Source organism: Hylobates moloch, unplaced genomic scaffold, assembly GCF_009828535.3.
Source record: "Hylobates moloch isolate HMO894 unplaced genomic scaffold, HMol_V3 SCAFFOLD_11, whole genome shotgun sequence".
Classification (NCBI taxonomy): Eukaryota; Metazoa; Chordata; class Mammalia; order Primates; family Hylobatidae; genus Hylobates; species Hylobates moloch.
Window position 1 is genome coordinate 74,137,707 of NW_026652286.1, and position 15,387 is coordinate 74,153,093.

The 15,387-nt window shown below is 38.3% G+C and overlaps 1 protein-coding gene across 1 annotated transcript in view; it reads right to left on the bottom strand.

The window, feature by feature from the left end:
• Positions 1–649: 649 nt before the first annotated feature.
• The window catches only part of TRPC6 (transient receptor potential cation channel subfamily C member 6), a 129,007-nt gene continuing 114,269 nt past the window's right edge, over positions 650–15,387 (bottom strand). The window contains exons 11-13 of the mRNA XM_032167224.2: positions 2,955–3,038; positions 1,610–1,685; positions 650–1,062 (exon numbers count right to left, since the gene is read on the bottom strand). Coding sequence (XP_032023115.1) covers positions 911–1,062; positions 1,610–1,685; positions 2,955–3,038 — 312 coding nt within the window. The 3' untranslated portion in view covers positions 650–910. The remainder of the gene's footprint in view (positions 1,063–1,609; positions 1,686–2,954; positions 3,039–15,387) is intronic.

The following is a 15,387-nucleotide window of genomic DNA, read 5'->3' on the forward strand; positions in this document are numbered from 1 at the left end:
TTCAATGGCTAAGTGTGGGAATTCATCTGTAAATGCTCCCAGAAATGGCACAAAATTGTGCTACAATGGAACCAAATAACCATAGTGTTTGGGGTTTTGATTTTTTTCCAATAAAAGCTACTTATTTAGGCAGCAATTTTTTAGTCACAATAAAAATTTACAACATAAAGAGCTTTTGTGTGTCCACATTAGCCACAAAATAAATAGGGCAAGTACTTTATGTATGTGTGTACACATTTACATACACACAAAAAAAACTGGACCATGTTTCCAGGGTTCAGTGGAGGAAAAGCTTTTTTCATTCTTAAGTGTAATGTTTTCAAATAGATGAATCAGAAAATTTTACATAGATGTAAGCCCATTTTGTATGAACACTGTCACTCATGTGCTTTGAGGGATAAGTAGGGTAAATGGTGTTTAAACAGCATTCTAAAGAAAGGACTAAAGCATTCTAAAGGCCCATGGACTACTTTTTCCCAAATTTCAGAGCTGGGAGTCCCCAGCAGGGGATCCACAGAACAGGCAAGAAGGAACCTGAAATAAACTTCAGAGGAAAAACCGCATGGGGAGTAACGTGGGTCAGCCCCTGTCCGCTGGGACCCATTTTCAGGCAGACAGACACTACATGGCAATGACATCATCACAACAGTTATATCCAAGAAAGCAGTTTATAAAACAAGCACCAAACAACTGGGCATAATTTTCCTCATTATCTACAGGCTTTACCCTGAACAATGGAGTTTAATCACCAAAAAAATTAGATACTAGGGTTCCAGATGGTAGGATAGCCCAAGTTATTTAACTTTTTCTTGTTTAAAAGGTGGGCACATTGGCACTTAAGAAAATAAATCAGAAAATAATATGGCTTCAAGTGGACAAATAAATATGAATTTCTAAGGAAGTCTTCGCATTATCTATTGTTTTCCTCTTGATTTGGTTCCATGGATAATTTCTCTCCAAGTTCTCTAATAAGTTCTGCTAGGTCTTCTGTATTCTGAGATTTTTCTTCAAGGAGTTCATAGCGGAGACTTGAGATGTCCTGCTTAATTTCCTTCAGTTCCCCTTTGAAAGCAAGAGTGATAAGAAGTCAACTATAAATACGCAATGCAGAAAAACTAGTGACTGTGGGACAGGAGGAAATCAGCTCTAATTTCACACACAATTTTATTTTGAATCCTTTGAAAGGAAATAACTTCCTAATTGAGCAGGTTTTTGTTTTCTTAGCTAAGTGTTTTGGTGAATGAAGAGATTACAGCAGAATGATAACAAAAGCCCTCCTAAAGTAAGTTAAAACGAAAAGGTGGTGAAGGATTCAGGGGTTGAGGCAGCAACCCCTTCCTTGCCTTTCCCACCCACTTCCTCTTCCCTCCAAGTCCACCATAAGAATGAGAGCTTTTTATCTAGCAAGTGGCACCTGTCCCTACCTGTGGAGAAATAGCCTGTTCCCCACTCTTTCTTTAACAGAATGGTGGTTGGTGAGATCCTGTTCTACTTTTCCCCTTGAAGTTCACTCTCCCCATGCCCATCTCTGCAGCTCTCCGGCCACTCTGCTTTAGGCTCCCATCCTGTCTCACATTCAGGGGCTGATTTGCTTCTGCATTCAACTCACCTTCGTTCACTTCATCACTCTCCTTATCTACCTGGGCCTGCAGTACATATCTTTTAATGAGCCTTTTCATTATTTTCTAAAAAACAGAGAAAGGAGAAATCTATGTCAGTTTCAGGTTCATGACAGATCTCTCATTTGGAACAAGTTTCAGAGTCTTCCTCCCTGTAGGGAGCTCTTTGAAAGTGATGGCTGTCAAAGACTAAGATGATTCAGCCGGGATGCATGCGATCTCCACATTTTGCTTTCCTTTTTAAAGCAGTTTTCACATCACCTGGGCTAATGACTCAAAAGTGAGTTCTTAGAAAAGAATGTTTAGAGCAAGTATGTAATCCTTTATGTCCATTGCTTGTATTGCAAGTATTAGAGTAAGACAGTCTTTCAGTGGGGTAGGTAAAAGATGTACACTACTGCTCGTGGAAATGAGAAATTAAGCTAATGTCCACTCATTTAAGCCCCACGTCTGACCCACCAAAAAATGGAACCAATTTTTATTTTAAACTTTCTATTAATTTAGGAATGCTAGTTTCAATGCAATATATTTTTCAAGTACCTGGGCTTCTATCATGCAAACATTGCTTTTACTATATATTTTTCATAAAAAGAAGAAGTCTTAGTGGGTGCTCAGAAAGTCTTGATGGATATAGAACTAAACAAAATTTTACACCTAAGCCAAGGTTAAATGGTAGATAGTAAAACTCTACCTTCAAGAATCTATTCTAAAGATATGATTTAGTACATTAACAAGTATGTTCATAGAACTAGTTATATAATAGACAAAAATGAACTTTAAATGTCCATCAATAAGGAATTATTTTTAATAAATTATATATTTGTATGAAGGAATATGATACATTCACTGAAATTAATAGAAATATATATTTTGTGGAGAGAAAATCACAAGCTAAAAACTATTACTCATTATGTAAGTATTAACTCATTTATATAGTAGTATATATGCATTTTATAATAATATTAAAATATATGTAAAATTATGCACATATAGACATACAATCAGCTGGCAGAATTTTCACCAAAAGCAAGCAGTCTTTGTTTCTCACTAGTGGAATCTGACATGAATTTTACTCTCTTCTTTATGTTTTTTGTAAGGTTTGCCTTTTTCAATGAACATGCAGACTCTCAGATCTGTGATTCCAAGACTATTTTTTTAACTTATATATCTCTATCTCTTACAAAATGCCTGGTACATGGTAATTAATACATATTTGTTGAATTAATGCATTATTTGATATTGAGAAAAATATCCTAATACTTTAAAGAATCACATAGTTCAAGAACCTAAATATTACAAATAACTAGTCTTATTCCTTTAAAAATCCATGCTTACCTGATATTGTCTTGGAGGATTATTGAAACTATTTAAATGGAAATCTTCTGAGCTCCTTATACTTGGTTGTTTATTGTGCCCAACCTGTAATTTGAAAAGATTTAGAAATGGATTCCTACTAAATTTTCTTTTAAATAAGGTAGTGAGATTAGTTATCTAATGAACTAATAGTCTTATATACACAAATTATCCATATGTATAGTGCCATTTATCTTGCTTAATATTCTGTCTTCCAAGACAAATCAGTGACATTTTAGGTGTGTTCGATTTGTTAATGGCTGTTAGAGGTTGTCTGAGGAGTCTCTTAGACTTTGTGGCTGCCAATCACGTTGTCATGAGAATCACGCGTTAACCTTCTCACAGATAAAGCCATGGTAGAGAAAGAGTCAAAGAAATTGAGGAAATAATGGTGGTGATCTCAGAAGTCCATTGATGAGGGATCAACAGTGCCACCTGATTAACTAAGACATCCACACCTGCAGCAGGGTCTGATGTGGATCCTGCAGAAACACCAGGGTAAGACTGTGGTGGAACAGAATTCAGTTGCGAAAAAAGCTCTAATTAATGTCTGAATTTTAGGTACTGCATACTATCCCATTTGGGTAGCACTTTTCAAATTAAAATACATTTACCCAAATAGGCAAATAACAAAATATTAAAGCAATCTGCAATAAAGGTGGTAGCATACCATATTAACATGCTAAGAGGATGACTTAAAACCTCTTTAATGCATTTTCTAAAGGAAAAAAACTGGCTTTACAAAGAAATAAGTAGAAGAACTGAAGCAAAACAAGCAGCTCTAAATTTGAATGTTTATGATGCACAACTGTTTTCTAGGTGAAGAGACACCTCGAGACTGTCTTCAAAGATACACAATGATTCATATTTCCTGGTGACATCTATGTTGCTGTAAGTAAAGCTCAATGAGACTGAATTAAAATCCTTGCATTAACTTCAGTGCTTTGCTTTGATACTTTAAATAGCCACATACTGAATTAAAACAGCTACTCAGACATTCATCTATTGAACAAGTATATACTGAGGGTCCTCAAAATGTAAGGTGCTGTGCTAGGCTCTGTGTATAAATGAACATAAGCAATTATGGTATAGCTGAGTTATGGTAATAGCTCATTATGAAAAATATGGCAAGATTGATAAGATTAATAATAATATATAAATTTTAAAATAATTTAGATAGCATCATTTTTCATGTATCTATTTCCTTTTTCTTTTACTCTAAAAATGTCAGTGTCCATATATTTTTACTTCTACTGAATTTTAAAACCACTCTGATAAATTATATAATTCATCAGATTAACCAGAGAGAGACAGTTTAGGTTCTCAAAAAGAGCACTTGAAGGGAATCTGAAGGATAAATACCATCTGGCTTTGCCACAAGCTAGCCATGGAACAGTAGGCAAGATGCTTCAACTTTCTATAACTAACCTTGTCTGACAATGAAGGAAGTGGTCTACCTAGCTTCTATCATTCAAGCCCCACCAATTTATGAATTTGTGAAATGCATAAAAACTTCCACATAACATCTTAAATAATATAATGGGAACCCTGGCTTTGAAACTGTGATTTATGCCTTAAGAACATCATAAAAAGTGAAGACCAGTGTGAAGCTCCCACTAAGCCCATTATGATGAAGCATGCAGGTGAGGACAGGCTCATAACCATCATGTCTCTGATTTATTTACCATCTATTCATTAATTCACCATTGACATTTTGGGCTAGACAATTCTTTGGTGTCAGTGGTCTCCTGTGCATTATGGAATGCTTAGCAGCATCCCTGGCCTCTAATCTACAGATTAGATGCCAGTCACAGCTCCTACCAACCCCTATTGTGCCAACCAAAAATATCTGCAGGTATTATCAAAGGCACCAAATTAGGAGTGGAGGGCACAATCACACCTGGGTGAGAATCACTGGTATAGTTAAATGGTATAAAACTAAATATCTATAAACTCGCATAAAGCATTTTTATGTGACTAGTTTTTTTCTAAGTATTAAATACCAAGTTTTGGATGCATAGATAACATTTTATTTTCAGAAAAAAATTCTAGTCAGTTTCTAATACATCATAGAAGTTCAGTAAATGTTTCTTAAAAAACTTAATGATACAGAGAAGAGTAAACCTATCCAATGGTGCAAGGAAGTATTATTACCACTTGGTGGCAGAAAATCCTAATATATAATTGTTTCCATGTACAATTATTTAATGTCTGGAAATCCAAGTCTGCAACACGTTTGTACATAAAAGAAAATTCAATTTGAAAATTGAATAGTATTTAAAGCTTAGGGATTTGGGTATTTATAGATGGTGCCAACATGTATACTGCCATAGAGGTTGGAAGTGGGAAGCTTGTTGACTATAAGCAGGAAGGACTGGATGCAAGCTTTGTTCCTAACATGGAAATAAACACTCTCTCCAATTCTGAATGAACCATTGCCTTCCCCCTTTGTTAATACCTTCTACCACATTTTATGCATTCTTTATTCATTTTCTTTTTCATTTCCTAATAATTAGTTTGATATTAACATTTCTTATCTTGTAGGTTCATTGTAGGATTAGAGTGAGCAACACTAATAACTTGTTTCTAATTCATTAAAAAGAACAAGTGATCTTAAGTCTTCAAAGTTTCTTATATTGCTGCATATAGGAACAGTTCATAGAGTCACCTATTTCCCAGAAGCATTAAATGTCCTGCAGCTGGGAACAGAGCAATGAACTGAAAAGGTATGGACAATATATTCAGTCAGCAGCGAATGCAGATATGAAATGAAGCTGTGTCATACAGTGCTTATAAACATATTGCTCTGAATCAAGTGGATGTTGATTCAAATTCAGGCTCTGTCACTTGTTTGAAATGGGACTTGAGGCAAATCATTTCACCTCTATATCCTTGGGATCCTCAGATATAGAATAGGGAAAATAATATTACCTACCTCCCAGAGCTATTGCAAGAATTAAAGAGATGGGGTATAGAGAATATATAGTTTGAAATACACTGGACATTCTATAATTAATTGTCAATAGCTATTATCTTACAGAAAGATAAATATCTACCATGTGGCTTTAGGTCTATTTCATGGTTAACTTTAACCTGCACATACCCCTTTACTTATGATGGGGTTATGTCCTGATAAATCCATTGTAAGTAAGTTGAAAATGCACTTAATACACCTAACTACTGAACATCATAACTTAGCCTAGCTGACCTTAACCATACTCAGAACACTTTCCTTAGCTTACACTTGGGCAAAAGCATCTAGCACAAAACCTATTTTATATTAAAGTTATTATACAAAATTTAAATCAACATTTAAACTTTGAAGTACAGTTTCTACTGAACACATATGGCTTTCGCACCATCATAAAGTTGAAAAAGCATTAAGTTGAACTGTGGTAAGTCTGCAACTGTCTGTAGTCAATTCATCCTAGAGATATTTTGCCAAATATTACTTTTTACTGATGTGCCCAAGTCCATGACTAAGTCCTTCAGGGAATGAAATATTCAGTGATTCCCACATTCAGATGAGCATTAAAATCTCCTAAGCTCTACCCTACATGGTTTAAAAACCTGCCCTAAGACGACAACTGGAATGTGATCTGTTCAGAAGTTGGAACGGGGCAGTTATTCAAGAAGTTATCTGGCATTTTCAGGTTTACACATGGAAAAGATCAACTATGGAAGAGATCAACTTTTAATTTATGCTATCCTTTCAGACTGTATATCTGAAAAGCTAATGCTAGCAACCACCAAACTCAGTGACCTTTAGACTTAAAGGATATGATTGAAGATAATGAATAGGTCTGCTTATTATCTGAAAAGCTAATGCTAGCAACCACCAAAGTCAGTGACCTTTAGAGTTAAAGGATATGGTCGGAGATAATGAGTAGGTCTGCTTACCTTGTTTCAAAATGTATTTTTATATATGGTTCATCCTACTGATATCTATGGTGCATCTGGAGCAGATGTGAAGGCAGTGTTTGTGCAGCTAACTAAATACTTTAAAATTCAAGAGGTCAGAGAGAGAAGGCCTGAGTGAATCAGAAGTTCACTTACCATCTTAGATATAGATGTTATGAAAAAGATTAAGCATAAGCCATATGAGTTGGGTAGGAAAGAATGAACCATGAGAGTTTTCCTTAGTATGTATACACTAGGGCCAAACCATCTCATTAGCAATGGGCAAAGATTATTTGAAATATAAAGGATTGCCTTAAAAAATCTTCTCAGGAATACAGTTTAATGTATGTAGGAAAACCAAGCCATGTGAAATGTGTCTCAGGTTTTGTTCACCACAAGCTCATATGGCAAGGGAAAAGAGATACTTGTGTTGATTTAAGCCTCCAAGAATCAAATGCCAAGACTGAGTTGGAAGTATGAGACGTACCCAGGATTATACCTATGAGAGATAAAGGGAACTGGGAACGGGAGAAGGCAGAGAAAGCCTCTCCACTGTGAGACTCTGCCCACCTGTGAAAGGGGGAGAGGTAAGACGACTGTCTGGGAAAGTCAGTCAGCCCAGCAGGGAGCGGCACATCTCCATGGCTGTCACAACACACAATTACACAAAAGGCTCTCTAGATTGTTAAACTGACAGTGGAATCAACGTTTTATTCTTGAGACTTATAATTCATAACCTCTTATCTGTAAGAAAACATAGTGGGCCATATTGTCAATTATAACACAACTCTCATAAGAGAGGCTAAATAACATTACTAGCTGAAATGTCACCCCTTTCCTTTTCCTTTAAGCATTTCAATATTTAAAACACATAGAATGAAGTTAAACTTGTAAGATAGACTTAATTATATAGTGCTTGGTACACATGTTACAAATGATTGGGACCAAACAATATGTCACCAGGAATAATTGAATTATTTTCTGAATATATCCACTAACTAGGGAAGGCTTTGAGAAATTAAATCATTTCACCTTACTCCAGTTTTCTTATGTGGTATGTGCAGATAATTTAATTCGCGCAAACAAAAGAATTTACTAAAATGTCCTAGCAAATTATAAAATTGTTTGGGCCAGGCACGGTGGCTGATGACTGTAATCCCAGCACTCTGGGAGGCTGAGGTAGGTGGATCACTTGAGTCCAGGAGTTTGAGTTCAAGACTAGCCTGGGCAACATGGTGAAACCTCATCTCTACAGGAAATACTAAAAATTAGCCAGGCGTGGTGGTGTTCACCTGCACTCCCAGCTATTTGGGAGGTTGAGGTGGGAGGAACACCTGAGCCTGGGAGGTCCAGGCTGCAGCACGCCATGATGGCACCAGTGCACTCCAGCCTGGGTGATAGAGACCCTGTCTCAAAAACTAAAATGAAATAAAAATAAAATGTTTTGAGTTGAATACTTTTTGGAGATAAGCTATTTCATATTCTTTCAGTAACATTTTCCCCTTTATCCTTCGTCTGTACACCTTTCCTTCTGTACATTCACGCATTCTTTCTTTCCACAGACACTTGCATGTACCAAAACTATAGAAGTATTAAGGATCAGAGTTAAACTAAGACATGGGCTGTATCTTCCAGAACCCACACATTCATCAGTTAGTTTGCCTCTTCCTGGTCTGGGAGATTGGTTAACACGCCATGACCAATATGATTTCACCAAGGAAGAGGAATGGGAGGAAGAAACGGGCATGTGAGTAGCAAAATATACTTCCTACCATGTTCCTTGCTAGGTATGCTGTTTCATTAAATTTAATGACCCTTTGAGGCTGTAGTAACGATAAGTGAGGAAACTCAGGCCTGAGAAGGCCATAAAACGTATCCACGTCCATTGCTGGAAAGTGGTGGGAAACCAACATGACCCTGTGTGTGTGTGTACTATGTATGTGTGTGTTGCTGCCAAACATACCTGAAAAATGCTAATTTTGTTGCCATTTTGCAAATAGTGTCTACTGACATTCAAATTCATTCTGATATTACAATTCTCCATTATTGTTTTTGTTTCTTTTTTTATACTTTAAGTTCTAGGGTACATGTGCAGAATGTGCAGGTTTGTTAAATAGGTATACACGTGCCATGGTGGTTTGCTGCACCCATCAACCTGTAATCTACATTAGGTATTCATCCTAATGCTATCCCTCCCCTAGCCTGCTACCCCCCGACAGGCCCCAGTGTGTGATGTTCCCCTCCCTATGTCCATCTGTTCTCATTGTTCAACTCCCACTTATGAGAACATGCGGTGTTTGGTTTTCTGTTCTTGTGTTAGTTTGCTGAGAATGATGGTTTCCAGCTTCATCCATGTGCTTGCAAAGGACATGAACTCATCCTTTTTCATGGCTGCATAGTATTCCATGGTGTAAATGTGCCACGTTTTCTTTATCCAGTTTCTCTCACTGATGGACATTTGGGTTGGTTGCAAGTCTTTGCTGTTGTGAATAGTGCCGCAATAAACATACATGTGCATGAGTCTGTATAGTAAAATGATTTCTAATCCTTTGGGTATATACCCAGTAATGGGATTGCTGGGTCAAATGTTATTTCTGGTTTGAGATCCTTGAGGAATCGCCACACTGTCTTCCACAATGATTGAACTAATTTACGCTCCCACCAACAGTGTAAAAGTGTTCCTATTTCTCCACATTCTCTCCAGCGTCTGTTGTTTCCTGACTTTTTAATGATCGCCATTCTAACTGGCATGAGATGGTATCTCATTGTAGTTTTGATTTGCATTTCTCTAATGACCAGTGATGATGAGCACTTTTCATATGTTTGTTGGCTGCATAAATGTCTTCTTTTGAGAAGTGTCTGTTCATATCCTTCACCCACTTTTGATGGGTTTTTTTTTGTTTTCTTGTAAATTTGTTTAAGTTCTTTGTAGATTCTGGATATTAGCCCTTTGTCAGATGGATAGATTGCAAACATTTTCTCCAATTCGGTAGGTTGCTTGTTCACTCTGATGATAGTTTCTATGGCTGTGCAGAAGATCTTTAGTTTTATTAGATGCGATTTGTCAATGTTGGCTTTTGTTGTCATTGCTTTTTAAGTCTTTGCCCATGCATATTTCCTGAATGGTATTGCTTAGGTTTTCTTCTAGGATTTTTATCATTTTAGGTCTTACATTTAAGTCTTTAATCCACCTTGAGTTAATTTTTATATAAGGTGTAAAGAAGGGGTCCAGTTTCAGTTTTCTGCGTATGGCTAGCCAGTTTTCCCATCGCCATTAAATAGGGAATCCTTTCCCCATTGCTTGTTTTTTGTCAGGTTTATCAAAGATCAGATGGTTGTAGATGTGTGGTGTTACTTCTGAGGCCTCTGTTCTGTTCCATTGGTCTATATATCTATCTGTTTTGGTACCAGTACCATGCTGTTTTGGTTACTGTAGCCTTGTAGTATAGTTTAAAGTCAGGAGCGTGATGCCTCCAGCTTTGTTCTTTTTTGCTTCGGATTGTCTAGGCTATGTGGACTCTTTCTTGGTTCCATTTGATGTTTAAAGTATTTTTTTCCAATTCTGGGAAGAAAGTCAGTGGTAGCTTGATGGGGATAGCATTGAATCTGTAAATTACTTTAGGCAGTATGGCCATTTTCATGATATTGATTCTTCCTATCCATGAGCATGGAATGATTTTCCATTTGTTTATGTCCTCTCTTATTTCCTTGAGCAGTGGTTTGTAGTTCTCCTTGAAGAGTTCCTTCATATCCTTGTAAGTTGTATTCCTAGGTATTTTATTCTCTTTGTAGCAATTGTGAATGGGAGTTCACTCATGATTTGGCTCTGTGTCTGTTATGGGTGTATAGGAATGCTTGTGATTTTTGCACATTGATTTTGTATCCTGAGACTTTGCTGAAGTTGCTTATCTGCTTATAAGGAGATTTTGCGTTGCGATGATGGGGCTTTCTAAATACACAATCATGTCATCTGCAAACAGAGATAATTTGACTTCCTCTTTTCCTATTTGAATACCCTTTATTTCTTTCTCTCGCCTGAATCCCCTTGCCAGAACTTCCAATACTACGTTGAATAGGAGTGGTGAGAGAGGACATCCTTGTCTTGTGCAGATTTTCAAAGGGAATGCTTCCAGTTTTTGCCCATTCAGTATATTGGCTGTGGGTTTGTCATAAATAGGTCTTATTATTTTGAGATATGTCCCATCAGTACCTAGTTTATTGAGAGTTTTTAGCATGAAGCACTATTGAATTTTGTTGAAGGCCTTTCCTGCACCTATTGAGATAATCATGTGGTTTTTGTTATTGGTTCTGTTTACATGATGGATAACATTTATTGATTTGCGTATGTTGAACCAGCTTTGCATCCCAGGGATGAAGCCTACTTGATCGTGGTGGATAAGCTTTTTGATGTGCTGCTGGATTCAGTTTGCCAGAGGATTTTCTCATCAATATTCATCAGGGATATTGGCCTGGAATTTTCTTTTTCTGCTGTGTCTCTGCCAGGTTTTGGTAACAGGATGATGCTAACCTCATAAAATGACTTAGGAAGCATTCCCTCTTTTTCTATTGTTTGGAATAGTTTCAGAAGGAATGGTACCAGCTCCTCTTTGTACTTCTGGTAGAATCTGGCTATGAATCTATCTGGTTCTGCAGTTTTGGTTGGTAGGCTATTATTACTGCCTCAATTCCAGAACTTGTTATTGGTCTATTCAGGGATTCAAATTCTTCCTGGTTTAGTCTTGGGAGGGTGTATGTGTCCAGGAATTTATCCATCTCTTATAGATTTTCTAGTTTATTTGTGTAGATGTGTTTATAGTATTCTCTGATGGTAGTTTGTATTTCTGTAGGATCAGTGGTGATATCCCTTATATCGTTTTTTATTGCATCTATTTGATTCTTCTCTCTTTTCTTCTTTATTAGTCTGGCTAGTGATCTATTTTGTTGATCCTTTCAAAAAACCAGCTCCTGCATTCACTGATTTTTTGAAGGGTTTTTAGTGTCTCTAGCTCCTTCAGTTCTGCTCTGATCTTAGTTATTTCTTGTATTCTGCTAGCTTTTGAATTTGTTTGCTCTTGTTTCTCTAGTTCTTCTAATTTTGATGTTAGGGTGTCAATTTTAGATCATTCCTGCATTCTCTTGTGGGCATTTAGTGCTATAAATTTGCCTCTAAATGCTGTTTTAAATGTGTCCCATAGATTCTAGTACATTGTGTCTTTGTTCTCATTGGTTTCAAAGGACATCTTTATTTCTGCCTTCATTATTTACCCAGTAGTCATTCAGGAGCAGGTTGTTCAGTTTCTACGTAGTTGTGCAGTTTTAAGTTAATTTCTTAATTTGACTGCACTGTGGTCTGAGAGACCATTTTTTATGATTTCTGTTCTTTTGCATTTGCTGAGGAGTGTTTTACTTCCAATTAAGTGGTCAATTTTAGAATAAGTGTGATGTGGTGCTGAGAAGAATGTATATTCTGTTGATTTGGGGTGGAGGGTTCTGTAGATGTCTATTAGGTCCGCTTGGTGCAGAGATGAGTTCAAGTCCTTAATATCCTTAATTTTCTGTCTCGTTGATCTGTCTAATATTGAGATTGGAGTGTTAGAGTCTCTCACTATTATTGTGTGGGAGTCTACATCTCTTTGTAGGCCTCTAAGAACTTGGTTTATGAATCTAGGTGCTCTTGTATTGAGTGCATGTATATTTAGGATAGTTAGCTCTCTTGTTGCATTGATCCCTTTATCATTATGTAATGCCCTTCATTGTCTTTTGTTCTTTGTTGGTTTAAAGTCTTTTATCAGAGACTAGGATTGTAACTCCTGCTTTTTTTTCTTGCTTTCCATTTGCTTGGTAAATATTCCTCCATCTCTTTATTTTGAGCCTATGTGTGTCTTTGCATGTGAGATGGGGCTTCTGAATACAGCACACTGATGGGTCTTGACTCTTTAGCCAATATGCCAGTCTGTGTCTTTTAATTGGGGCATTTAGCCTGTTTACATTTAAGGTTAGTATTGTTATATGTGAATTTGGTCCTGTCATTATGATACTAGCTGGTTATTGTGCCTGTTAGTTGATGTAGTTTCTCCATAGTGTTGATGGTCTTTACAATTTGGTATGTTTTTGCAGCGGCTAGTACTGGTTTTTCCTTTCCATACTTAGTGCTTCCCTCAGGAACTCTTGTAAGGCAGGCCTGGTGGTGACAAAATCTCTCAGCATTTGCTTGTTTGTAAAGGATTTTATTTCTCCTTCACTTGTGAAGCTTAGTTTGGTTATGAAATTCTGGGTTGCAAATTCTTTTCTTTAAGAATGTTGAATATTGGCCCCCACTCTCTTCTGGCTTGTAGGGTTTCTGCAGAGAGATCAGCTGTTAGTCTGATGGGCTGGCCTTTGTGGGTAACCCGATCTTTCTCTCTGGCTGCCCTTACCATTTTTTCCTTCATTTCAACCTTGGTGAATCTGATGATTATGTGTCTTGGGGTTGCTCTTCTCGAGGAGTATCTTTGTGGTGGTCTTTGTATTTCCTGAATTTGAATGTTGGCCTGTCTTACTGGGTTGGGGAAGTTCTCCTGGATAATATACTGAAGAGTGTTTTCCTGTTTGGTTCCATTCTCCTTGTCACCTTCTGGTACACTAATCTAATGTAGGTTTGGTCTTTCCACATAGTCCCATATTTCTTGGAGGCTTTGTTCATTCCTTTTCATTCTTTTTTCTCTAATCTTGTTTTCATGTTTTATTTCGGTAAGTTGATCTTCAATCTCTGATATCCTTTCTTCAGCTGCTTCGATTTGTCTATTGATACTTGTGTATGCTTCACAAAGTTTTCGTGCTGTTTTTCAGCTCCATCAGGTTATATATGTTCTTCTTTAAACTGGTTATTCTAGTTAGAACTTTCTCTAACCTTTTTTCAAGGTTCTTAGCTTTTTTTGCACCAGGTTAGAATATGTTCTTTTAGCTCAGAGGAGTTTGTTACTACCCACCTTCTGAAGCCTACTCCTGTCAATTTGTCAAACTCATTCTCCATCCAGCTTTGTTCCCTTGGTGGTCGGGAGTTGTGATCCTTTGGAGGCGAAGAGGCATTCTGGTTTTTGGAATTTTCGGCCTTTTTGAACTGGTTTCTCACCATCTTTGTGGATTTATCTACCTTTGGTCTTTGGTGACCTCTGATGGGGTCTCTGAGAGGACATGCTATTCCTTTGTTAGTTTTCCTTCTAATAGGCCCCTCTGCTACAAGTCTGCTGGAAGTCCACTGCAGACCCTGTTTGCCTGGGTATCACCAGCAGAGGCTGCAGAACAGCAAAGATTGCTGCCTGTTCTTTCCTCTTGAATCTTCATCCCAGAGGGGTACCTTCCAGGATACACGGGGGTCAGGGACCCACTTGAAGAGGAAGTCTGATCCTTAGCAGAGCTCAGACACTGTGCTGGTAGATCCACTGCTCTCTTCTGAGCTGCCAGGCAGGGATGTTTAAGTCCGCTGAAGCTGCACCCACAGCCGCCCCTTCCCCCAGGTACTCTGTCCCAGGGAGATGAGGGTTTTATCTATAAGTCCCTGACTGGGGCTGCTGCCTTTCTTTCAGAGCTGCGTTGCCCAGAAAAGAGAAATCCGGCAGTCTGGCCACAGTGGCCTTGCTGAGCTGCAGTGGGCTCTGGCCAGTTTGAACTTCCTGGCCATTTTGTTTACACTGTGTGGGTAAAACTGCCTACTCAAGCCTCAGCAATGGTGGATGCCCCTGCCCCCACCAAGCTCAAGCATCCCAGGTCGATCTCAGACTGCTGCTTTGCTGGCAGTGATAATTTCAAACCAGGGGATCTTAGTTTGCTGGGCTCCGTGGGGGTGGGACCCACCGAGCCAGACCACTTTGTCTCCCTGGCTTCAGCCCCCTTTCCCGTGGAGTGAATGGTTCTGTCTCACTGGTATTCCAGGCACCGCCGGGGTATGGAAAAAAAAAACCTCCTGCAGCTAGTTCGGTGTCTGCCCAAACGGCCACCCAGTTTTGTGCTTGAAACCCAGGGCCCTGGTGGAATAGGCACCAGAGGGAATCTCCTGGTCTGCGAGTTGCAAAGACCGTGGGAAAAGCACAGTATCTGGGCCGGAATGCACGGTTCCTCAGGCTCAGTCCCTCATGGCTTCCCTTGGGTAGGGGAGAAAATTCCCCAACCCCTTGCGCTGCCCAGGTGAGGCGATGCCCCACCCTGCTTTGGCTCACCCTCTGTGGCCTGCAGCCACTGTCCAACCAGTCCCTATGAGATGAACTGGGTACCTCAGTTGGAAATGCAGAAATCACCTGCCTTCTGCATTGATCTTGCTGGGAGCTGCAGACCAGAGCTGTTCCTATTCGGCCATCTTGCCAGCAATCCTGTTTTTGTTTCTTCCACTCACTACTTCATTTATTTCAAGTTATTTTTTTCCAGATATGCCCATTTGTGATTTTTAACTGGACCCCTTATATTTTGCATTCTTTTTATAGGGCTTTTAGGCCTAGTATTATTTATTTGTCCTCACTGGATTAATATGACTACCAAATTA